Consider the following 27,255-nt stretch of genomic DNA (forward strand, 5'->3'; position numbering starts at 1 on the left):
CGAAGTTTAAAGATGATTGTGTCCCAAGGGTTTGAAAATATGAGCATTTCTTACCTGGCAGCTGTATGAGGGGTTGATAAAAGACATTAAAAACTTGAACTATGATTAGACATCAGATTTTTCTGGCACTGAAGGTTTGCTTCTACCTGGGTTTCAGGGGTCTAGTACTTTTAATGGAAGGTAGGTCAGAGACTTGAGAGAGATAAGCCAACATATAAGACATTGGCATTATTGCCCACATTGCAATACTAGATTGCCTACAGGTGACTGTCATCAAAATCTTCCTATTGGCCAGTTATGGCCCTACCTTTCTTTATCAGGCCTGAAATCTTTACCATTATAGTCACTTATTTAGGTTAGAAAACTTAGGTATCAAATAACTTCAAAACCCATTCCCCAACCCCAGGGTACTAAAGAGGGCTGTATCAGCTATAGTGCTATTAAATATAAAAGTGTATAACTTTGGGGGACAGGGATTTATGCATAACAAAGAAGCTATTGATGAGACAGAAAGGACTCTTCATTTTAAACTGAAACCAATTCTCCAACACAAATATTCATCATGGCTAGCTAACCAGGGATGTATATTTTGAAAAAAAAAAAAAAGTATGATACCCTCTTTACATATTTTATAATACTCGTAATCCACACCAGGATGCTTTCATCCCATCCTATGAAAAAAACAGGGTTTCACATTCTGATGGTCAAACCCTTGCAAGAATACCCACCCCAGTGCCTTGATATCCCTTAAAGAGTCAACCACCTCCATGAACTCCCTTTACCCTTTTATACAAAAGCTTGCATCTTGACAGTTTTAATAGGTACCCAGGACAGAACAAGGAAAGAAGTGGAGAAAAGTGTCCACTCCAGTTGATCTTTTCTTTCTAAATACTAAGGCATATAAAAGAACTAATCAGTAATATAATAGAAACCCAAATGAAACAACAACAGCTTTTCATACCTCTTAACTACCAAGAGACCCTATGAAACAGCATCAGTGTTATGACATGCAACAACAAAAATGGGTAGTAAATCTGGCTGTGACACCTTGAAATGGCTGTGACCTCTTAAACTTGCAGGAGTTGTAACTTTTTTCAAAAAATCAGCATTTTAGTCACTGCATTAGAAGGCTTTTATTTGTTAACACCCAAAGTATTTGTTGATAATCCTCATGTATCATCCTCGTGTACATTTTAACCTCCATGATTTTAGAAGGGCCCACTGATTCTCACGGCAAACATCAGTAAAGGATATTTCATGACCCTGAAATCTTCCAAACAAAGAATACATCCTTCTGACTAGCCTTCCTTAGAGAAGCTCACAAAGAGATTATAGAATGGATTCATTCCACATATGCCATGACTTTCACTCCCAATGGGAAGAAAGACTGAGAAATAAAGAAATAAAAATACCATTTTCACTTCTCAAATTTGGACAATTGAAGAATATATCTGTGCTGTGGAATTTCTGACCCACATAAAGAATAAACAGGTCCTTTGCCCGAATTTGGTTAATATTAAGAGGCCTTAAGTGGACACATTTTCATTTCCCTAAAATCCAATCCCCCCTGCCTTCAGAATTCATGATTACAATGAAAGACATTAGATTAGAAAGTCAAGTTACTCACCATGGAGGAATCACTGCTTCCACTCCCGATCGGAGCTCCCTCAGCACAGGTTGGGAGGTGGGTAGAAAGTTGACTAGCCCTGCCCCCATCTATGACATCACAATCTACCTCATAAAAGGTAGTGAAAGTGCTCTGAACTCCTGTCTGATTTCCGAGAGATACAGAAAAGAGAGAGTGAGAGAGAGAGCAAAAGAAAAAAAAAAAAGTACCCTACTTGGGAAGGGATTAGGGAAGTGGAAGAGGGAGTGGGTAATTGGGAAAAAAGAGGTATATGAAGGAATTACGTGCTGAAAGAGATATACACATGGGCTTTCTTGACATTAAGCAGGCTGGCCATTTGGATTTCTCATTGGCTCTTGAACAGATAAAGGAACCATGTGGGAGGAGAATGAAGATGCACCCTGCCTTGTCAGGCATTGTAAGGGACCACTGTAGTGGGGCTCAAAGCGGGTGAATCCCCTATTTAAAGTGTTGAAGATCACCAAGAGAGAAGGCAAGGGCTGTAGCTCTTAAAGCCTGGAATGGTATGTGGGGATCCCTGATGTCTTTCTTGGAAGTTCCATTGCCCTGCTGTGTGACCTTCCTTAAGCCTTTGGCCTCTGCACATCCAACCTCTGCACATGGTCCTCTACTAAAGGGATACTTACCTCTTTCATTGGGATCACTGAAGGACTAATGCATTCATTGTTGCTACAATTGCAACTCTTTTGACTCTTCCTTTTAACCCAAGGATGGATTGTGTGAGGGACATAATTTAAAGGATAAGCCAACAACCAATGCCCTTTTCTACTTTTAGGATCCTTTCATAAGATTCTTTCAATATAGAATATTATTGACAATCTTGAAGTTTTTCTGTGTGTATCAAATATATAACTAGAAGGAGTATAGTTTGTCTTCAGAACTGTACAAAAAAATCAAATGGCAAGTTTTCTGTAATCATAAAAAAATGCACTGTCACTCTCAGAGGTCAAGTTACATGACTCAGTGATGCCAACTGACCAAAATGTTTTTGTATTCAATGATTTCTGCTATAGTCATAGCTTTATTTACCCAGTCCAGTTCTCATAGAAAACAAGAAAAGGCATGAGAATAGTATGTAGAGCACTATTTTTTTCAAATGAAAATTTAGGAGTTTAAAAATGGAATACTCAAAGTTATTGATTATGGCAAAAGAAAAGCAACAGACACTATTGAAGAGCAGGCACATCCTGAAATCATCCACAAAAAAGTCAGGCCTTCATCTGCCTGGCGGAATACATGAAAAGTTAAACCATCTCTTTCCACAGAAAAAAACTGAGGAAACCTAGACATTCAAAACAATAGCTTGCAAATTATGGCATCATAAATGGGTAAAAACCAAAGCCTGTTTCCATATACAGATAAACAAAAATCTTAATTTGGGATTTTTCTGTTTTAAGTCAATATAATTCTATTTCTAAGCCAGTCATTCTTAGCGTACTAAATACATTAGTGTATTACAATAATTGCAATTTAAAATTAAGCAAAATTGGCAGATTTAGAGAGCAGTTTGAAACACAGAAGCTACTAAATTCAAGCTGATTATGGATTTGGCAACATCACGTCCATTTTTCACTTCAAAATAAATGTTAGAGACATTTAAAGAATGTCTTTAAAGAATTAAAGTCAATAGAAAAGAAAAAAGTCTTGCATATAAAAAGATGGGTGTTTTGCTTATATTTGACTTTTTCTGTATTTAACAGAGGAGGCAATGATACTCTGCATATATTTTCCTTGCTGTATTATTTATTGTTTTTATTTTCAGCAATTCTAAGTCTAAATTCAAATTCTATATTCTATATTTTTGTGGGAGATTTTGCAATTAATGGCCCTATGACGTTTTTTCTCTCCACTTTTACATATTGGATCATTGACTAGTTGGCTTATCTTTGATTTTTTAATAACAATCTCATTTGGTTTACAAGTTAGGGATCTTCTGATTTTCCCATTGTAGGAAATAAATTAGTCATTTACCACAATTTCTCAGTTTGAAAAATTATTACATATTAGAAACTTATTTGGATCATCTCAAAAAGCTTAAAGGTCATTAAGATTAATGATGCAATTGTCCATTTTTCCAATAAACACCTTAAGTTTTTACTACCCAACACAGATGGTACAATTCTCTCAGCATTAAGATGTTAAAAATGGAGTCAAACACTTTTAAAATATTGAAATAAAACAAACTGAACTTAGACTGTCTATTGGCATTTCTTATAATTGTCTATTGTCTCTTCGGAAATGGAGCATGACTTCAGGAACCCAATGCAAAACTAGGCTGCATCAAAAGGATGCAGAGTGGTCAACTGTGCTGACCTCTTACATGAATTTAGTATGATTGATTGTGATATTATAATAATGCCTTTATTTATGATATTAGTTAAAATAATAAAACTGTCTTTGATATAGAATGCAATGCCAGGATTAGATAATTTCCAAATCTTAGGATCTAGCCTCTTGACAGTTTTCATGAAAATTAAGTTCTACTCCAACTGTAGATTAGCTGCATACTTCCCATGATATTTCAGAAATGGTTAAGTAGCCCTTTAAGATAAGATATGAAGTGTTTGCAAGATTTCAGTAGTCAAGACTCCATTATTATAGTCACGGTTATAATTTCATTCTGACCAGACAGATGTAGGGCTGGTCTCAAATTTATGTTTGAAGTTAAAAAAAAAAAAGTTGTTTAGCTTCTTAGCACAGAAGATTGAGAAAAGTCAGGTGGAATAATATGTGCATTCCAAAAGAACAATCTGCAGATGCATTCGTCATGGAAGATATGGTCAGGCATTTTTTCATCTAAGTTGACCAAAATGTTATAATTGAAGAGAAGTACCTCAGTATGAGGGGCTCCAATAAATGTGGATAGCAGCAGATTCGAATTGGAAGTTCTCAGATAAAGAGATGTTTTGATTTTGTTTTATGGTAGTGTCTCACATACAGAAATTTGGGCTGACAAACATACATGGTTCTTAAAAGACGATGTTGACCATAACTTCTCCAGGATATTCTCAGTTGCAAAAGAGATTTACCAAAGAAAATGGATGAAAGAGGTCAAGAGACAGGTGGTTCTGATTTGACAGGACATCTAGCCAGAGTTCCAGTCAATTTCATTATTAGCAAGACATCTGCACAGATGAAGGTATTCAGAGAAAAGTAATAAAACAAGATACAGTATTGATGATAAAAAGATTAAAAGTCTAAATTAAGAAAGCTTGCCTTCAAGAAAATAGAATTAGGATGAAGTATTTGAAATATATTTATAGCCCAGAAGGAAAATTACTATTTAAGATAGAGTAAGACAGTGTGTTCTGATGCAGTAAAAGAAATCTGAACGAAGAAACTCCACATTGCCCATCCGAAACCTTTCTTATTTGTAAGATACATGGGCCATAAAGTGGCACATATTTCTCTTCTAAGGGCTGCACTCAAGGCCATATTTTATAAATGATTTAAAATAGGCTGGAAAAAGCACTTGACAAAATAATCTGCAGGGACAGAATGTAGACGACAGTAAGTTAAACACACTTTTATTTCTAGAATATAGTAAACCAAGAAAACAATGAATGCACAGAGATAGCCATCAACAATACTCTGCTATTCTAGCTGAAAACCCTATTTCAGTAAGCTTAGAAAATAAATGGAAAAAATAAACATAGACTACACAGTCTAATAAAAACACAATGGACAGAAAAATTTATCCTTTTCATGAAAATTATTTGGTATTAGAGATAAAGAGACTTTAAATTCCCCAACTCAACCAAAATGTATCACCATGCCTTTTACATAGTAGGGATGCAATAGAAATGTTGAAGTGAATCAGAAAATATTCTTATGTGAACAAGAACTAAATGCAACTCTTTGAATCTCTGTTTGCCATTGGAAATTAGAAACAACTTACGGAAACATTGATCTATTTTAAGAAAAACATTACTGTCAAAATGTTATCAAAACTAGTGCTGAATAAAAATATCCTGACTCTGTTTTGCTGTGGATTCTATCTTCTTTATTTTTAACCAGCTAAGGTAATGGAAAGATGTGTAAAATCAATGACAAAATCCCCAGATAATCTTAGCATATGATTTTAATATCCATTCTCTTTCACCTCTTCATATTATATCACCTTGTTCACATATCAACTTTTATCTTCAACAGACTTCAGTCCAGGAATTCCTGGGGTAAGCCCCAGGAGAAACAAGGAAAAAAAATCACAGTGGATTTAAGTAACCAATTCTAAATAATCTGTTTCTTGACTAGAGCTGAAAAATTCAAGTGCTTACAGGGTTTGAATTTACAGACACCATTTCTAAATAAAGGTCTTCACTCAACACTTTGTCTTCCCATAATTATTTGGTTCAATGTCAGGAAACAGGTAGGTCTCGATTTGCTCTTACAGATCCAAAACTGGTTCAAAACTGGGGAGAGGGTGGCTTTTAAGATACTTCTCAAAACAATAATTATTTGAAATATCATTTGAAGTAGTAGTTTAAAATTATTTTTTAAAAAATCAGACCATTCTCATATATGAACAAGTAATCAAAATTAGGATATGTCTTATGGGGAAGCTTTATAAAATAGTACTTCTTAAATAGGTGTGTCTGGGTTTTACAGATATCCCAAGACACAGTCATCCCTTGGTATCCATGGGGGATTGGTTCTAGGACCCTAGCAGATACCAGAATTCAAGGATGCTCAAGTCTCTGATATAAAATGTCATAGTATTTACATGTAACCTACACACATCCTCCTGTATACTTTAAATCCTCTCTAGATTACTTATACCTATTATAATGCAGATGTTATATAAATATTACATAAATACTATATTGTGTTTTATCTGTACTATTTTTATTGCTGTATTGTTACTTTTGTTTTTTTCCATATATTTTCAATCTCAGGTTGGTTGCATTCTCAGATATAGAACTCACAGATACAGAAGGCCAACTGTATATGCAATCACCTCCCCTTATCCAGGTACCTCCCTTGTGTCCAATTTCCAAGTTTTCACAAAGTATTACTGCTAATTGGCTACTAAATCATTCTCTGAATATTACCTGTAATCTAAGGCGTTAATTGATAATAAATTAAGTTGTCAATTATTTACTTTTCTTCTTTTAATTAGAGCATCTCAAAACTTAAAAATTCTAAGACCCAAAGGAATGAAATCTTACTGATTGAATGACAAGTAATGGCGCTGATATCTCAGGGCACACTCTTCTTAAAGCTACTAACTCCTACTCTTACAAGCAGTAATGCCCTCAAACTGAAACAGAAATTACTCCTCAGCCCACAAGTTTAAGTGTCACAATCAAATCAATCCATAGAGTAGATCGAAGTAAGGTCAGTCCACATCTCCAGTTAAGGTACAAAGAGTTATTTGCTTGATTTGCATCCTAGCTTTGCCACAACACGGTACGTTTTCTTATTTTAAAATGCGAACATTGGAACATAATATTTCTCTATGCATTAAACAATTCCATTAGATAACCAACTGCTTTAATTACATCAATGAATAACTGATTTTTTTTTTAAATGGCCATAAGTGATAATATTGGTAAGTTTAGGGTGACCATCACAGAAAATGTAACTGAAGAGCCACTTCCTAGAGTGGAGCAGTATACCAGACTCCTTTGTACAGGACTGTTTGAATTCAGAGAACATATACAGGTGCAGTGCAAAAGACACAAAGCTTTCCATGATGCCCAGCACCCAAAGAAACTTTTACTTTTCTTATTAAAATTCCTATTAATTTCCCATTTTTTCCAAAAATAACAGTCTTGAATTGGTAAACTGTCACTTTTAAAACTCTGGGGAAATGAATGTTCAGTGAAAAACCATATACAAGTTATTTCCCTCTGAGGGTGTCTATAATTTGGGTTGTGCAGAAATCAATGACCATTCATAATGGTATGAATGTAACAAAGGAAGGCATAATGCAGGAATCAGAATTTAAATGGTACTAGTTTCACTATCAACATATTGGGGAACGGGTTGTGGGGAAAATATGGAATTATGCAACAACTCATTTTACTAGCAAAGTGTATTCAAATAACTACTGCCATTCTGTAAATGGTAACTACTCATTTCATTCTCTTAGTCACAATTTCTCTACTATGCCTAACATCCAGATTTACAATCTGAGGTTTGTTTTTATCTTACTCTCTCTAGCTTTGGACACTGCAACTTTTCCTATGCAAGGGAAGGTCCTTGAAGCATGGAAGGTCTGGATAAAATTATTTTGAACTGCTATGAATTCCTAGAACAGATACCCTTTTGTTCAAAAATACTAACATGCATTCCAAACCCAAATTGAAATAGCTAGCGCTTTAGATTTTTTCCATTACTGTTACACTTTGATCCGTGGAGATCATGAAGAATTGATTATAGACAAAATAGAAGATATAAAAATTAAGGAAAAAAGGTTGCTTAATGTACAGGTCTACACAATTAGATGCAATTCTTGTTTCAATGGCTGTTTTAGCTCATTACAAAATACTGGCACTTTTTAAAAATAAAAAGGAATATACAGCTCTTCAAATAAAATGTAATTATCATCTCAACAAACCATATATATATTGTACAAAATATATCCCACATTTTCTTTTCCCTAATTTGTATTGGATCAGATAGTGTATAGTTACCAATCTTGTTCACTTCCTGACTACTTCACTAAGGTGTGTTGAGAGTGTAAGAGTAAATGTCAAATCAGTTGTGTTCCGTGTTTGTATGCACATATGCATCTTTGAAGATATGCCAGTGTCAGGTAGAATTGATTTTAATATTATCAGTTTCCAACATTTTTAGGAATGTATTATCTATACCATGTATATTCATGTTGATTATAATTAGAGTCCAATTTTTTAAAATAATGTGAAACATGAGCAACAAGAATTACTGTAATTGACCCCTCAGTCTCCAATGTTCTCTACCAATTCAAATCCTACCAGTGTCACAAGAATAACTTGTTCACCTTGCCAAACCTCTCCCCTAAACCCAATTGAGAGGCACTCAGAATTGGAAAAGAGATATTTAAATGGCAAAGAATAAAAGTATATATTAGGGCAAGCTTCTCAGTCTTTCAGGAATAGGTCAGTAATTCATTCATTCAGCCCAAGGACTTAAGCAACTAGCATTCCTCACCTCCAAACTTGATTCAAATATTTTGTTAATATAAAGACATTTATATGTAATAAAATCTATTAAAATAGATTTGTACCATTTTTGTGTACATTTGGCCATAAATTACATCCTCGTCTCTCCTGAACATCGAATTCCTGATCAAAGTAGGGTTATTGCTGTTATGTTCTGACTTCATTGTTTTAATGAGGCTCCTGTTATCCTTTAACTTTAAAAAACAGTTTAGGTAGGCTTTATCAGGTTTATTAGAATGTTTGATATTCAGTATACATAATTTAAAAATCCTACATTACTAATTCTAATTTTGTTCAGCATCATATGCAATGTATAAATCTTTTGGTAGCTACAAAATATTAAAGGTCATAGAATGATTTTTATTTTTCCAGGTCCATGTATACATCTCCATTTTTAACTTTAAAGGCGCTGATTAAACCCTGTGAAACCTAGCAAACAAAAATTAGTCAAAAACATGATAATTAAATATACAGGTAATACCCATATTATGATACTGGAACACATTTGAATTCAAAATAGTATTTAAATACTAAAAAATACATAGCTTAACTTTTCTTCCATAAGATAATGCTGTCACATTTAATGGACATTATTTGCACTAAACTAATTTATGATATGTTATCCTTAACTTTCTCTTTTTTCTTTTCTTCAGCCTTCTTCCTTTATGCCTCTTCTCTTCTTTCCTCCCCTCTTTGTATTTCTTTTGCTTTCACTATTCTTTTTTTCAAAAAGCCTGTAAACTGGCTTAAGAATTTAAGCAAACATTAAACTAAGCAAATAAATAAAGCCAGTTTATAGACTGTTTAATCTTCTGGAGCTCAGTTACCTCTACTTTCACTTTAACAATTCTATCATATTTTTTCTTTTCCATTACTCCCTTAGTAACCAGGTTAAGCTGAATTGGCTCACACGTGCATTTTCTACTTTAAGAAGAATGTCACCTTTTGGTTACTGAGACAGGTTTAAGCCAATGACAAAAAAAACCTAATTGCCAGGTAGAAAACCAATGGTATTTCTTAGATAGCAGTTGAGTGGATGAGCATACATAGGCACACATCCTGCACTGCTTTATTTCTGTAGTTCGCCATCATGATGCCTGGAGAGCTTTAGTATCCATTCTCCTCCAAGACCTGTTGAATTATCTGTCCCTACCTCTCAAGAGAAAAGCAGACACAAGAGGCCTTTCTCAGTTTGTATACATAGAATCACATAAAACAAAAACACGCTGACATAAGACATAATTGTGCATTTTGCTTAACATATGTTCATCATGCCAGCATAAGACTAAAAATGTGACTGTTTTGACATCAAAATCACTTTTCTTGGCAAAATGGAAATAATATGTCCGAATCTCTTTGTTTTGGTAGAGAGGTTGACTTCTAACAAATGTAACTTTCCTGGGGACATTCATACATTTCAGAGAAGCCATGGCTTTGAATCCCATGTGTATAAACACAGGGAAAAAAGAAAGAAGATTTAAGTATTTCTTTTTTGATTATACATTAAACTATGATGGCTTCTCCTGGAAAAGAAAAAAAACAGCAACTTTGTCATGCCATGTGACAAAATAAAAGGGTGCAACTTTCTTGGCAAAATCATTGAAAATGTGTGTGTATGGGGTCTCCCATTCTTGACTCTTTCAGAACTTTGAAAGCAGTCATTTGTGGCTATTTTGCACAGTAAGCATATTCATTTTTTTCTTTTCTCCATTGGCCGTCAGTGAAGGAGCATGAAGAATAAGATGGAGGCAGAATTGGCAAAGACAGCAGACTACAGATGTAGGTGTGGCACCAAACAGCAATCAAGCTTGGAATAAATCATTAGGAAGCCAAGAGCAGGCCCATGACCGAGCATATATAGCAAACTTTTTATAATGCATTTCTCTTAGAATTATTATCAAGTTGTACAACATTCTTCTAAAAGAAGCCTTCTCCCATGCAAGGATTTATGAACTGTGCCAACAAGACTCAAAGAAGGAAACAGGCTTCTTGATGGTGTTCCCAATCTCAAACACCTCTATAAAAGCCAACAGTGCAAGTGATAAAAGCCAGTGATGGTTTGGACTACATCTAAATGAGGAAAATACAATGGCAATGAAGCTTTGGAGGCAGTGACAAACAATGGGTACTGAGAGGATGATGGAGAGCGGCTCTGCTAGTAAAAATTGCCCAGATGAGACTGTGGAGTCTGAGATCCACAAAGATGCTTTGTGCATCCACGTAAATAATAAGATTAGAAAGTGACAAATAAAAGCACACGAGGCAAGCTGAACAAAAAGCACTCAGTTCCACAGGGGCTATATACAGATGGACATGAAAGCTGAGTGGTATGGGAAACTATACCATCAAGGCTGAAGATAAGAAAGGCAGCAAGGAAGATGCGATGATTTGATCACTTCTTGGCGAGAGAATCTTGGTAATTACCAGCTTGGCAGAAAGGACACATTGCAAGACAGATTGCTCTTGGTTGTTGAAGAATGTTGAAGCAGGATCATGTTGGAAATGCAAAGAGGTGACTGTGCTTTGGGAAGAGGCACAAAATAGCCAATTTACTGGGCTCTAGGTGAGACTGCATGAAACAGGCTTTCCAGATGGTGTCTCTATGCAAGCCAGATCAGTTCTTTTCCCAGCTATGTTTTCTGCAACTCAAACAATATGGGGACAAAAATATTTGGGTTCAAGAATGATTTGTCCACATATTTTTACCAAATGGCCAAACTTCTAAATTTCCAAAAATGGCTTCAGGAAGAACTGAGCTTTGTGATTAGTCTGATTTTCATAAGGTATTCACCATGCTGATAATATTATGTGCCTGTAATTACTCACTTGAAATGGTAGCATCATGTCTGACTGGGAAAAGAACTAAGGTGTCAGAGCCACATTTCTGGACTTGCAAATAATTTGCAACAAATGGCACCCTGTGTTGAGAGAAAGGGGTTGAGGGAGGAGAAGAAGCCAAGGTGAAGAACCTCAACACATATTTGGAAATCTTGCCAAGAAATTGTGATTCTTCTAAATATTCATTGAACTTATTTCTAGGAATTTGACAAAAATGGACTAGATAGTTATATTTTCATGAGAAACGAAACACTGGAGTGATTGAGCAAAGAATATATAATTGTTAGTGTTTGACAATTATGTTAGTTTTTGGCAACAGCACATCAACCTGTATTAAACTCAAACATCTTCTGGCTTTCAAGGGTTACTGATAACCTAGTATGCATTGGAACCTGATGAATGAATTCCTATTGTTTTCATCGTCTCTAACATGTGAACACAATCCACACATAGAGAGGCTGGCTCCCGAACAGAGAATGAAAATTACTAGCACTAACAAAAAGAAGTAGACTCACAATGAGTAAATATACAAAAGCCCCAAATAATTTTAATAGTCACAGCTTGGCAATGAGTTTCCAGACTACAAAATTAGTTTTCTTGTGAAGAAAGGAGATTTTACAAAGCTAGAATAAACACAGGGTAATTGGAAAATCAAATTGCTCTTTGTGAGTTATTGTAAGGTCTGGAATAATGGTGATAATATTTAAAAAAAAAAAAAAAAACTCTCCCTATAAATCACTGTAGTTTGGTGCTTTTAGCAGTACTGTTGCCAAGAATGTTTGCCTTGGAAGTACAACGGTGGGAACTTTACATTGTGAAGCCCAAGTCCAGCTTACCCCTGACACAATGAGCTCTCCTCCCAGATTCTGCACTTCTGCCTTCACCTTGCTGCAGATATTAAGCTGATGACAATACAAGGCAATTCGTTGAAGGTAGGCTAATAAATCCTGCTTACATGCTGAATCAGGACACTATAAAACATTAAAAGAGTGATCTTGATTAGTAAGTATTCTTCAGTTTCTAACATTTGTTATAGAAAAGCTGCAGGAAGAAAAGGTTTCAGTGTCATATACCTTAATCACATTCATTTAACTTCACAGTGCATTTTAGAAAGGCCACAGACTGTAGTTTAGAATGGTTGGCTCTACTTTAATAAAATTGTATCAGAAGAATATCGAAGATATTCCAGAAAGTCTTATTGGGACTCCTATACATGTTTATGAGTATTTTTACCTGCTGTCTTCTAAACTCTAAAGAAACCTAAATATTTTACATTTTTCTTCAACTTTCACTATGTGAAATGTTATTTTAATGCAGAGGACCAAAGGATGCTAGAAGTAAATCACTTTGTGTGGCACTCTCTGCCAAGCATAGGGGACAGTTTCAATCCAGTCCATCGGCGGAAGAAAATCAATTTGTTTCCTTTGATTCTTTAATAAATGTATCATTCATTTATGAAAAAGTTTATTACACTTTTTGGAATTTAATATTTATCAAACTTTAAGCAACAAAATAACCTGCCTTTAAGTGAGAGACTGAAATGGTTCATGACCACTGTAAGAAAAACAGATTTGATAGAATTATTTGAAGCCAGCTGAAAGAAGTTTGTAAGAGTAGCAACAGAGTCCTTTAATGGATGCACCAGAGTTAACTCTGGCTAAGGAGTCTGATTTTTCATTATGACCAAAGTAGGCGGGTGTCCATCAAGCACACACAAGGCTTGGCTGAACGCTTCTAGAGACGTTTACGTGACTCCTGAAAACATTTCTGAGGCTCCAATGCCAATGGCTACTGAGGAATTGAGATACCTGTATATTTATTTTGCTATCAAAGGTTCAGCTTGAGCTACTTCCAGGTCATTTAATTGTTCTGTATCAATTTGACACTTGTAAAGGACATAAAATCACCAAATCCTTGATACTGTAAGAAATAAGTACCTACAGCCACAACTAAAGTATCTTATTTAGAATAAGAGGATGGGAGAAAGACTCTGAGCTAAGTTTCCCTCAAGCTCAAGAAAGGAAATTCTTTTATCAATACTGTAAAGCCAGTGATTACATATAACCATCTATTGAATAAATGATAAAGGGATATTTTTTATATTTAACACTTACCATTGTGGTATTTTTTCACTAACTGCATTTATCAAGAAAGAATTCCACAGAGACTGTTTTTAGCTTCTTACAAGTACTTCATACTGTAATATTTATCCTACTCCAGGGACCCATACACAGAAAGGAATTAACTTTAAAATGATATCTCCCCAGAGGGCTGACAAGGCTTTTGATACAAATACCTTGCAGCAAATTAAACAGAGTTCTATCTCAATGGAACAGTAATTAGAAATGCAACAGTCCGTAAAAAGTTTATATGGCACGCATATCTCCAATCTTTATAAAATATTTTCTGGCAAAATAAATGTAATTAATCCAGTCCTTGGTAATACTCATTCTATTCTATTATTTAAACCAAAGTAGTTAAAATACACATTTAAAAAGGCATGATGAATCAAGAAAAGTAACTCCTAAATCATGGAAATAGGTGCAGCATTTGATAACATTTTTCTGAGTAAAAGATTTCTTTATCAAAAATTGCAAGTTATTTCACAGCTAATGACAATAATAATGCCACAAAGAGGGTTAGGTTTAAACTTCATCTGTTTGAGTCACTGTGAAATAGCATTTAAATACTCTGTCACTTAATCTCAAAATAAATTTAGTATCCTGGGGTGTGTGTGTGTGTGTGTGTGTGTGTGTTTGAGTGTTTGATGTGTTTTTCACATATCAACTGTTTTTAGTTATGCTTCAGGTTGCACAGTTAGTTGAAAATGAAAGCCCAAAAAGGTAAAATCAGAAACAAAAGTCACAACCAAAACTATTGAACTTGAGGGGCCTGAAGATGCCGAGAAATACTTTTCGCCATTGAGATTTAAAGTATAATGAAACAGCCGCTCAAACTCCACTCATTTTCACTCCCAAGAAGTTCTTCCTAGCAAATTGGTGGGTGGTCAATTTCTGGTCACTCTACACATCGGAACTCTTCTCAACATTTGCAGAAAAAGAATGTGGCCTTTTCTAGTTGGTAATTTTTTTGTATGCATATTTTCAAGTAAATTCATTGTCTCTTCCTTTCTTTACATGAACTTTCTGGAATACTTATGTAAGTCAGTCAAAAAATAAATAAATAAATAAACTCAGTTTATGCTGTGAAGCCTCATGGTTGATATTGCCCTGAAATTAGGCAATAGCAATGGGTTAACACTCGACTCCTACAAACTGTGAGAAGTTCTCAAATTATCATAGTACTTGAGTTATCTCAACCAATAAGTGTTTCTCCAAAAGTCAAAAGTCAAAAAAATTTCTTGGATTAGCCATCTTATATGTAAAATAAAATTAAAATGAGAATTCATTGCCTCTTAGGTGCAATCCTGATAGTAAAATCATCTGGGGTTTTGTTTGTTTTGTTTTCTCAGTCTTTACAAGATGTGTGAATTTGGTATTGACTTGAATGAAGGAAGTTAGAGCCTGGGATGCTGAGGCGGTAAGTATTTAGAGGAGCAACCCTTATATGTAGGAATGAGGGAGGAAAACTATAATAAGCAACACAAAGACTCAGAAATCATCAGATCATCAGAGACTAGAGCCATATATGGAGAAGGATGCAATTCTCTTTCAATATCTCCAGCTTGCATCAATGTACTGCAGTATACTAAGCAAATTCATGTTAGTATTTCCATGTAGATAATAGTATATATAATATTTTATTTCCAAAACTTATATTTTATGATACAATCCATCTGAAGTGGTTCCAACTGTAAACCACTGTTGCTTATAGGGATAATCAACAGTTAGTTACCTGGAAAAGTCTACTACCTAACACACTCTTATAAGAAATGGACTATAATTGCAACAAGACATTTAGAATAGAATTTTAAAGTTCCCATTCAAGCCAAATAAAAAGAAAAGTATGGAAATAAACATTCAAGGTGAGGACTCTTTTAATGTATATCCTAGTTTGGTTTGAAAGCATTAAGAGATATTCTTGAGAATTTCATTTATCTCTGATGCCTCTGAGTCTGGGTTATAATAAAGCTGAAATCTGAAGGTTCTTGATCATATGGAATAATCCCACTTATGGTGGAGCATAAGTTATTATGAATTATGAAGAGGATCATTAGAGTGAGATCCATATTAAATAACAAAAGGTGAAGTTCTACTTTCTTCTTTTTCTATTTAAAAACATGATGTTCTCCCAAATTCCACAACTTGCTTCTGCCCTTTGATCTCCAAATGCTCCTGACTGTGCTACCCCCAGTTTCCATTCTAGTCCTGGAAGAGTCCTTGACAACTTCTTAAACCATCAAATCATGACCCATCACATCCCTAAAGCTCTGCTAATTCAGTTCCCTGACCACAAGACAGGTTGCTCTTCTCTCTCCTTTATTCATTCTGTCAGTCAGTTAAAATGTGCAATCTAAATTTCCTGGGGGCAACAGAAAAATAAAGTAAAGCAATGAATTAAATATATATGTTTTTAAATGTGATAAGCACCATGAAGTAAACAAAAGAGGGCATTATGTAGGAATCTCTAAAAATATATTTAAACCAAGAGCCCAACAATGAAAATTTAAAAATCTGCTTTCCCCCTCTTCATTATGTAGTACAGTTGCCTTTCTCAATGGGGAAGGCTGGGACAATCCATGACTCTTCAGGGGCTGATGTCTCCTAAGTAATGTGTTCTTCTTTCTCAAGGAATTTTGGTCAGAAGCCTTAGCATTCTCTCCAGAGCTAAACCTACCTTTGCCACCAGCACAGTGTCAGGAGAGTCAGATACCAGTGTGTAAAACATCAGTGATTCTCCCCTCTGATTCATTCTTCAGAAGCATTTCATAGGGTGCATAAAACTAATTACAAAACCCAAGCACTAATTAGTGATTCCACTCAGCATGTGCCCACTCTTCCCTTTTCTATTACCTGATCAGCCACAGCGCGGGCTAATTTGTCCATTCGAGAACCTGCTTCGGCAATTTTCTTGGCAGCATTAATGACATCAGATGTATTTTTCAATGGGCCTTTGCCTCTGAAACAACATATACAATATAATTAGAAATCCACTTAATGACGGGAAAGAGACCAACCTACCGTATCCTTTGTCCAGGAGTCTAGTGTTGTATTTTATTTGGCACTGGCCACATTAGTCAAATTTTGAATATTTTCTTGCTCAACTCCAGTTTCTATGTTAAGTCATTTTTTGGAAATATTTTCCCATATTTTTATGTGCATGTCCACATTTTATCTTTTACATTAAGTTCTATATTTATAAACAATGGCTGATTATAAAAGATGATCATCACAAGAGAAATGAAAATTTTATAGTTGCTTACCATGTACCAAAAGTTGTTGTACAGACTACCTCATTTTGACTTTATAACAACTCTACAAAGTAGGTATCATCACTCCCATTTAGAAAATAAAGTGAGCCCAAAATGATCTAGGTAACTTATCCAAGCTTATCCAGGTCATAAGGAAAAAATTCAAAATTTTAAGCAGAGTCTAGCCAAAATACATGCACATGCATTATCTTCCTAATCATGTCCAGCATATTTATATTCTATTATTTAAAGTCCAGTTTGGCATTTTGAGAAGCAATGATCTCTTACACATAACTGGGAACTGTTTGGCCAGAATTTCAGAGTTTTGTTGGCTTGTGTGCTTCCGGTACTGATTTATGAAAGAACGTACAAAGCACAGAGTGACAGTAAATGTTTTTGTGCTTCCAAACCATCACCCTAATATTTTCATATAAGGTTTGCAATTAGGTGAAGTGTTTAATATGTCTTTTAAATATTTATTATAAGGGAAATGGAAATTACACTGCATCATAAATCTTTAAACAAAATGTGGCATGTAACACAACTTTTCTTTCCCTTTTTGTGAGAGGTAAGGCATAAATTATGTTTATCATTTTTTAGCATCATTAATTAAACTAGTCTCTTTATGTGCATAAAAATCAATGTGTTTTTTAAGGCTGCAAGATTACATTCCTATAGTTAGAAATGTGGTGAACTGTACAGAAAAACTATTCAGAAGCGATTTATTTAGACCTTTATTTAGCCCATGTAGGGTTATATAGAGAGGGCAATGATTGCTATTGTTACATAATAACATTTTATAAAACAGAAGACAAAATGTCTCTCAGTAAACTAACATAAATGAATGATATTTTGTTCAATTTCTCTACTAATTCCCCTTCTTGGATTTTTCTACATTAGTAAGTGAAATATACTGGGTTTGTATTAATATTTAAAGACAGAGACAGACACACAACTTAAGGTATTTCATTTTGTTGTAGTGACGTTAACTCTTCCACAAAGTACTTTGATTTTGCAGTTGCTATTTAGATTTTAAAACACAGACAGTAATTTCACGTGTGAATTTTATGTCATACGGATGAGTTAAAGATTCTATGACAATCTGTTTGCTATTCCCTAACATATTTTTATTAGCACAAAATAAATTGTTTTTATTTTTTAAGGAGCGCTTGGATACAGAATCTGTCCATGTTTAATAATATCCTCGTTATTCATATTTCTAACTTCTAGACCTTAGAAAATCTATTTTCTGATGTTTACTCTGACACAATATTTGTTGTAACTTCATCTTAACCCATTCAATAAGACTGCATTCTGTTTGATCTTTCATTGCTAACAATTGTGTATTTCAAGAATTTCAAAGGATCTTGGAAAATGCTTCCTCATGAACCTTCCATAGTAACTTCCAACAGCTTATTGATTCTGACAAAATGCTCCAAGTTAGTGAAGAATGTCTATGTAGACCCTGAATCTGCTTGATGCTCAGGACCCCATTTTGTAGACAACGAATGAAAAGAAGCATGTCGTTTTGATTATACCAGAGACTACAGTTCATAGACTTACTAGTATGTTAGGAAAAAAAGTTTGAGACTTTAGAATTCACATTGTAGACTCAATTCAAATTCTTGGAGTCACAACCTGGGTATGAGGGTATATTTCATAAAATTAGAAAGCAAAATAGAAGTTATGAGATCAAATATGTTCTCATTTTCTAGTTGGGGAAGCTGAAACCAAGGGAGAAAGACAAAATAACATGCCCAAATGGCACTGCTATGCACAGAGAGAAACAGAATCGAAATCTATGTGTCCTAAATCATAATTTAGTACACTTTTTGCTAAATATGATTCATTCTTAAGAATGTAAAGTAACGTGCTCAGAGAAAAACAAGTAGCCTTAACTATATACATTAATACACAAGTTACAAAAAACACTGATTAAATAGATGGCTCAAGAATTCAGAAAGAAGAGGTTGGGAAAAACTAATAAAATTACAAACAGATTAATGAGTCAGAAAACAAAACAATAGAAGTTATGAATAAATCCTAAAACTAGCTCTAAACCAAAAAGATATAGAAAATATATTTAGAATGCTATCAAGAAAAAATAGGAGAAAAATACCCAAACATAAAAAAGATAAGAGAGCAATAACCTTAGAAAAGAGCAATAATCTTAGAAAAGCAAAAAAAAAAAAAAAAAAAGAAAAGGTATCATAAAGCTGCTTTCTCAAATATATGTAAATAAATGTGAAAACAGATGAAATAAGTTTCTAGGAGAATATAATTTATCAAAATGGACCAGAAAGGAGATTTTGAAAAATTGAAACAGTCTGATTTCCATGGAAGAAAGAAAGTTGTCAGATAGAACTCACTAAAGAAAAAAAAAAAAAAAAAGAAAAATATCAGTAAATCCAGGTAGTTTCTTGTAGGAGTTAACTAAACCTTTAAAGAGAAGATAATCTCAATGCTATTTAAACTCTTCCAGAATATCAGAAGGAAAATAATTTCATTAAGTTACATAATACTGATATTATCAGAAGCAACTAAAAACTAAAGATGCTCACTTAGGTAGTAAAAAAACAAAACAAAACAAAAAAACAGAAGGAAACCCAAAGAAAGAAATGACAGAATTGACATGAGTGCTGAATAGGCTCATACATACGAGAATTATTTGTTAGGTTTTTAGGAACTGGGCAAGCCAGTTGAAATGTTGGGAGCTTAAAATCTGCCATGATGGGAATATTTACTTCATGGACATAAGCAAATGCTACAAAGTTCAGGGCTTTTTCCCTCCATAGACCATCATCAGATCTTGAAAAAGCTCAAAGTAATAGTTATAACTAGTCGAGAATAAAGGTATTGTGACTTCGAAAAGGTATATGAAGGTTTCTTGAGCTAGGTGATAGTTGTACAAGTTACTTTCATTAAAGTCATATATTGGCTGGGCATGGTGCCTCACACCTGTAATCCCAGCACTTTGGGAGGCTGAGGCTGATAGATTGCTTGAGCTCAGAGGCTCAAGACTATCCTGTAGTCCCAGCTACTTGGAGGCTGATATGAGAGGTTCGCTTGAACCCAGGAGGAGGAGGACAGTGGCATATTTATTTTTCTGTAGATATGTTCAGTCGTTTCAATGTTAAAATGTATTCACTTGTCAAGTTGATGGTTATAAAAAAATTAATTTTCATTTCTGTTATGACAGAACAGACTGAGTCTCAATCATTTATTGATCATTATTAATGATTTATATATTTTCTCTGAGTTGTCTTCAAATCTTTCACATATTTTTCTATTGACTCTTTTTCTAAATTGCTTATCTAAGCTCTTCAGGTATTTTGGATTCTGATCTTTTGTTATATTGCAAATTACTTCTAGTCTTGGCTGTATGTTAGGTTTCTTTTTTTACAGTTTTTAAAAACAAATTTTAATTTTATTGTAGTCAAATGTATTAATCATTCATACTATAGTTTGGCTTTTCATATATTCTTTAAGAAGCTCACTCTTATCCCAAGGTAATTAAAAATATCCTTCCATTTTATTGTAAAATTTTAAAGTTTCCTTTTTATATTTAGATATTATATCCACCTATAGTTTATGCCTTTTGTATAGGGTAAGATAGGAATCACACTCTATTTTTCTAACCAGTAACCAATTGTCCCTTGACAATACATTGAAAAGTTAATCCTTTCCCAAACAATTTTATTTTTAAATTTTATTACCTTTTATCTTTAAATTCTGTATACGTAAATGTATTACTATAAAATATAAACACAGAATGCAAAAATACCCAGAAAAAGAACATGAGAAAAATTGCCAACTGCCAAATTCAATTGTCTAAATATTCATAAAAATTTGAACTACTAAAACGCAGTTAAAGTCATGTGTAAAATGAAGAAAATTATTTGAATCATCTGGGAAATCCTGAATATCTCATATGTGGTTCTGAGTATGATGTAACACCTTCTAAGCAAGTTTCAAGGCCCAGGTTTCTTTAAATGAGCACAAAATTAGTGACATGACCCACTTTTCCCACATCGTGAACAGAAGAGAAGGGAAACAGAAAAAAAATAGTCGGGCCATTTCTGGGGGCGGGGGACCAAAGTTACTCATTTCCTTTTGCTTACATAACAGATGGTGTGGTGTGGTTGCCCTTACTGGTAGTTGAGGAATAACTGTGGAATAATAACTAGTATCTTTAAAAGAGAAGACCTTGAATTTGGCTTATGTAGCAAGGGTAGCATTTGCTTTTAATGCTATCCTTGAATAGGTTTCAAGTCAATTCTAAAGCTCCTTCAGACATTCGAGTGTCTATAGCAATGTTAACAGAATTTCTGTAATGATGGGCATTCTATAACTCTGCACTATCCAATATGGAGTCATTAGCCACATGTAATTACAGGACACTTAAAAGATGGCTAGTGTGACTGAGGAACTAGATTTATTTAATTCTGTCTTCTATTTTTAACTTTTTATTTTGAAATATTATAGATATTGAGGAAATTCAAAGATATGTATAGAAATGTCCTATTCATTCTTCTCCCAGCCTTTCTCAATGTTAATATCTTATATAACTACAGTACAATAGCAAAACCAGGAAACTGATACTGGTAAAATTCATAGGGAATATTCGTCTTTCACTATTTTTTATGCACTTGTGTAAGTATAGCTTCAAGTGACTACTACAATTGAGACACAAAACTGTACTATTACCACAAGTTTCTTTCATACTCTTTAAACCATTTAACCCATCCCTAACACATTCCTAAATCATGAATCTCTTCTCCACCTTTAAAATTTTATGTCAGGAATGCCATCTAAATGGAATCATACTGTATGCAATATTTGAGATAACTGTTTTTCACTCAGCATAATTATCTTAAGGTTTATCCAAATCATTGCATGCATTTTTATTGCTGAGTAGTAGTCTATGGCCTAGATGTAACACAGTTTGCTTAACCATTTGCCCAATGAAGGACATTTGGGTAGTTTCCAGTTTGGGACTATTACAAATAAACCTGATGTAAATGTTTATGTATAGGATTTGGGGTAAATACAAGTTTTTATGTCTCTGGATAAATGTCTGAGAGCAAAATATCTGGGTCCTATATAAATCCCTTTTTAGTTTTTTGAGTTTTTTTTTTTTTTTTTTTACTTTAAGTTCCAGGATATGTCTGCCGAATGTACAGGTTACATAGGTTTACATGTGGCATGGTAGTTTGCAGCACCTATCAACCTGTCATCTAGGTTTTAAACCCTGCATGTGTTAGGTATTTGTCCTAATGCTCTTCCTTCCCTTGCTCCCCAACCCCTGACAGGCCCCAGTGTGTGTTGTTCCCCTCCCTGTGTCCATGTGTTTTCATTGTTCGACTCCTAACTATGAGTGAGAACATGTAGTGTTTTCTTGTTCCTGTGTTAGTTTGCTGAGAATGATGGCTTCCAGCTTCATCCATGTCCCTGCAATTAACATGATCTCATTCTTCTTTATGGCTGGATAGTATTCCATTGTGTTTATGTGCCAGATTTTCTTTAGCCAGTCTATCACTGATGGGCATTTGAGATGGTTCCAAGTCTATGCTATTGTAAATAGTGCTGCAATAAACATACATATGCATGTGTCTTTGTAGTAGAATGATTTATAATCCTTTGGGTATATGTCCAGTAATGGTATTATTTCTGGTTCTAGAGCCTTGAGTAATCGCCACACTGTCTTCCACAATGGTTCAACTAATTTACACTCCCACCAACAGTGTAAAAACATTTCTATTTCACCACAGCCTTGCCAGCATCTATTGTTTCCTGACTTTTTAATGATCTCTATTCTGACTGACATGAGATGGTATCTCATTGTGGTTTTGAATTGCATTTCTCTAATGATCAGTGATGATGAGCTTTTTTTATATGTTTGTTGGCCACATAAATGTCTTATTTTGCCAAGTGTCTGTTCATATCCTTTGCCCACTTTTTGATAGTGCTTTTCTTCTTGTAACTGTGTTTAAGTTTCTTGTAGATTCTGGATATTAGAACCTTGTCAGATGGGTAGTTTACAAAAAATTTCTCCCATTCTGTAGGTGGCCTGTTCACTCTGATGCTAGTTTCTTTTGCTGTGCAGAAGCTCTTTAGATTAATTAGATCCCATTTTTCAACTGTGGTTTTTGTTACAATTGGTTTTGGTGTTTCAGTCATGAAGTCTTTGCCCACACCTATTGTCCTGAATGGTTATACCCACGTTTTCTTCTAGGGTTTTTGTTTGTTTGTTTTTGGTTTTGGGTTTTACATTTAAGTCTTTAATCCATCTTAATTTTTGTATAAGGTGTAAGGAAGGGGTCCAGTTTCAGTTTTCTGCATATGGTTAGCCAGTTTTCCTAGCACCCATTTATTAAATAGGGAATCCTTTCCCCGTTGCTTGTTTTTGTCTGGGTTGTCAAAGATCAGATGGTTATAGAGGCCAATATCCCTGATGAACATTGATATGAAAATCCTCAATTAAATACTGGCAAACCAAATCCAGCAGCACATCAAAAAGCTTATCCACCATGATCAAGTCGACTTCATCCTTGGGATTCAAGGTTGGTTCAACATAGGCAAATCAATAAATGTAATTCATCACATAAACAGAACCAATGTAAAAAACCATGATTATCTTAATAGAAGCAGAAAAGGCCTTTGATAAAATTCAACATCACTTCATGTTGAAAACTCTCAACAAACTAGGCATTGATGGAACATACCAAATAATAAGAGCTATTTATGACAAACCCATACCCAATATCAAACTGAATGGCCAAAAGCTGGAAGTATTCCCTTTGAAAACGGGCACAAGACAAGGATGCCCTCTCTCATCACTCCTATTCAACATAGTATTGGAAGTTCTGGCCAGGGCAATCAGGCAACAGAAAGAAATAAAGTTTATTTAAATAGAAAGAGAAGAAGTCAAATTGTCTCTGTTTGCAGACGACATGATTATGTACTTAGAAAAACGCCTTGTTGGCCTGGCACAGTATCTCAGGCCTGTAATCCCAGCACTTTGGGAGGCCGAGGCGGGCGGATCACGAGGTCAGGAGATAGAGACCATCCTGGCTAACATGGTGAAACCTCATCTCTACTAAAAACACACACAAAAAATTAGCCAGGTGTGGTGGTGGGTGCCTGTAGTCCCAGCTACTTGGAAGACTGAAGCAGGAGAATGGCGTGAACCCGGGAGGCGGAGCTTGCAGTGAGCCGAGATCGCACCACTGCACTCCAACTTGGGAGACAGAGCGAGACTCCATCTCAAAAAACAAACAAACAAACAAACAAACAAACAAAAACACAAAGAAACAACAACCAAAAAAAACCCTTGTCTCTGCCCAAAAAAACTCCTTAAGCTGATAAGCAGCTTCAGCTAAGTCTCAGGATACAAAATCAATGTGCAAAAATCACAGGCATTCCTATACACCAACAATAGACAAGCAGAGAGCCAAATCATCAATGAACTTCCATTCACAATTGCTACAAAGAGAATAAAATACCTAGGAATACAACTTACAAGTGATGTGAAGAACTCTTCTAGGAGAACTACAAAGCACTACTTAAGGAAGTAAGAGAGGATGCAAACAAATCGAAAAACATTCCATGTTCGTGGATAGGAAGAATCAATATTGTGACAATGGCCACACTGCCCAAAGTAATTTGTAGATTCAGTACTATTCCCATCAAGCTACCATTGACTTTCTTTGCAGAATTAGAAAAAACTACTTTACATTTCATATGTAACAACAAAAAAAGCCTGTAGAGCCAAGACAATCCTAAGCAAAAAGAACAAAGCTGGAGGCATCATGCTACCTGACTTCAAACTATACTACAAAGCTACAGTAACCAAAACAGCATGGTACTGGTACCAAAACATACATATACACCATAGAACATAACAGAGACCTCAGAAATAACACCACACAGGTTTTTAGCTTTAAAAGAAACTGTCAATGTTTCAGTTTTATTTCATCTTAGTGAAAATTTTAAAACCCACAGCTTACTTTATGTATACTCAATGGTGAATAACAAATGCTTTACCTCTAAGACTAGGATCAAAGCAAGGATGCCTGCTCTTGCCACTCCTATTTAACATAGTACTGGAAGTCCCAGCCAGTGCAATCAGGCAAGTTAAAGAACTAAAAGGCATTCAAATTGGAAAGGAAGAAGCAACATTATCTCTGTTAACAGGTGACATGATCTTACATGTAGAAAATGCTTAAGATTCTTAAAAAGAAATCCTGGTAAAACTAATAACTGAATTCAGGCAAGTCGCAGGATACAAAATGTTTCTAGACACTAGTAATAAAAAAAATCCTAAAAGAAAATGAAGAAAATAACTCCATTTACAATAGTATCAAAAAAAATTAAATGTTTAGGAATAAGCTTAACCAAGGAGTCAGAAGACTTGCATGCTGAAAACGACAAAATATTGTTGAAATTACAAAAGTAAATGGAAAATCATTCAATAAATGTGGATTGGAAGACTTAAGATGTCAATACTACTGAAAGAGATCTACAGATCCACTGTAATCTCTATCAAAACCCAAAGGCATTTTTGGCCAAAATTAAAAAATCGATCCTAAAATTCACATGGAATCTCAAGGCAACACAAATAGCCAAAGCAATCTTGAAAAGAACAAAAATTGTAGGCCTCACACTTTGATTTTAAAACTTACAATAATCAAAACAGTGTCATGCTGGCATAAAGACAGACATGGAGACCAATGGAATAGAGTGGAGTTCAAAAATAGACCCTTACATATATAAAGTCAAATGATTTTCCACAAAGGTATTAAGATTTTTGCTAAGATTTAGGTCTTGGAAAAGGGCAGTGTTTTCAATAAATGGTGCCGGGAAAACTGGATTATCTACATGCAAAAGAAGCAGCAGTACTCATGTTATACCTCATTTAAAAATTAACTGAAAATAGATGAAAGACCTAAACATCAGAACTAAAGTATAAAACTCGAAGAAAACACAGGAGAAAGCTTCATGACATTGGATTTGGTAATAATTTCTTGGATATGACACGAAAAGTATAAGCAATAATACAAAAAAATAGATGTTGAACTTCAAGATTAAAAACTTTTGTGTGTCAAAGAACACTATCAACAAATAGTGAAAACAAAGCCAATAAAATAAGAGAAAATAGTAATTCTTTATCAGGAATTTGTAATTCATGATAAGAAATTAATATCCAGAATATACCAAGGACTCCTACAACTCAACAACAAAAAAGCAAACAACCCAACTGAAAAATGGGCAAAAGACTTGGACAGACATTGTTCCAAAGGAGATATACAATGCCAATAAGCATAGGAAAGATGTTTAACATAATTAATCATTAGGGAAATACAAATTAAAACCACCATGAGATACCACTTCACATCCTTTAGGATGGCTACTATCAAGAAAAACAGAAAACAAGCTTTGGCAAGGATGTGGAGAAATTTGATCATTGTGGAAATCTTGGAACACTTGTGTATTGCTAGTGGGAATGTAAAATGGTGCAGCCACTGTGAAAAATAAAATTGTGATTCCTCAAACATTTAAAAGAATTACTATATGATCCTACAATTCCACTTCTGGGTATACACTTAAAAGAAATGAAAGCAGGAACTTGTATACTTATACACTCATGTACAGTGCAGCATTATTCATAATAGCCAAAAGGTGGAAGCAACTGAAGTGCCCATTAAGAGATGAATGGATAAAGAAAATGTGGGTGGTATATGCATTCAATGGAACATTATTAAACCTTTAAAAGGAAAAGCATTTGAGTATATGCTACAATATATGCATGAACTTTGAAGACATTGTGCTAAATGAAATAAGCCAGTCACAAAAGAACAAATATTGTAAGACTCAACTTATATGAAATACCTATATTAGTCAAATTCATAGAAACGGAAGGCAGATGGGGAATTTACATTCCGTAGGTACAGAGTATCTGTTGAGGAAGATGAACATGTTCTGGAGATGGAGGGTGGCAATGGTTGCACAAAGATGTAAATGTGCTGAATGCCATAGAAATATACACTTACAAAGGATTGAGATGGTAAACTCCATGATATATACCATAATAGAAAAACAATTTAAGTAGTCATATACAGCTAGTGGCTACTATATTGGACAGCACAAGTCAAAATGAGCTACAGTCATTCAGATAATGTGAAGTGGGCACTGAAACAAGAAACAAATAGCCAACAGCAAAAAAAAAAAAAAAAAAAGAAAAGGTATCA

The 27,255-nt window shown here is 34.5% G+C and overlaps 1 protein-coding gene across 6 annotated transcripts in view; it reads right to left on the reverse strand.

The window, feature by feature from the left end:
- CTNNA2 (catenin (cadherin-associated protein), alpha 2) overlaps nucleotides 1-27,255 on the reverse strand; it is a 1,228,212-nt gene that overhangs the window by 37,964 nt on the left and 1,162,993 nt on the right. For 4 of the 6 annotated variants that reach the window (XM_011968327.1, XM_011968326.1, XM_011968331.1 and 1 more), the window contains 2 exons: nucleotides 16,608-16,713; nucleotides 12,471-12,605 (listed from right to left, as the gene is read on the reverse strand). In XM_011968327.1, coding sequence (XP_011823717.1) covers nucleotides 12,471-12,605; nucleotides 16,608-16,713 — 241 coding nt within the window. Of the gene's footprint in view, nucleotides 1-1,627; nucleotides 1,772-12,470; nucleotides 12,606-16,607; nucleotides 16,714-27,255 lie in introns of all 6 variants that reach the window. The other 2 variants (XM_011968325.1, XM_011968328.1) reach the window with 2 other exon arrangements.

Source organism: Mandrillus leucophaeus, unplaced genomic scaffold, assembly GCF_000951045.1.
Source record: "Mandrillus leucophaeus isolate KB7577 unplaced genomic scaffold, Mleu.le_1.0 Scaffold84, whole genome shotgun sequence".
NCBI lineage: Eukaryota > Metazoa > Chordata > Mammalia > Primates > Cercopithecidae > Mandrillus > Mandrillus leucophaeus.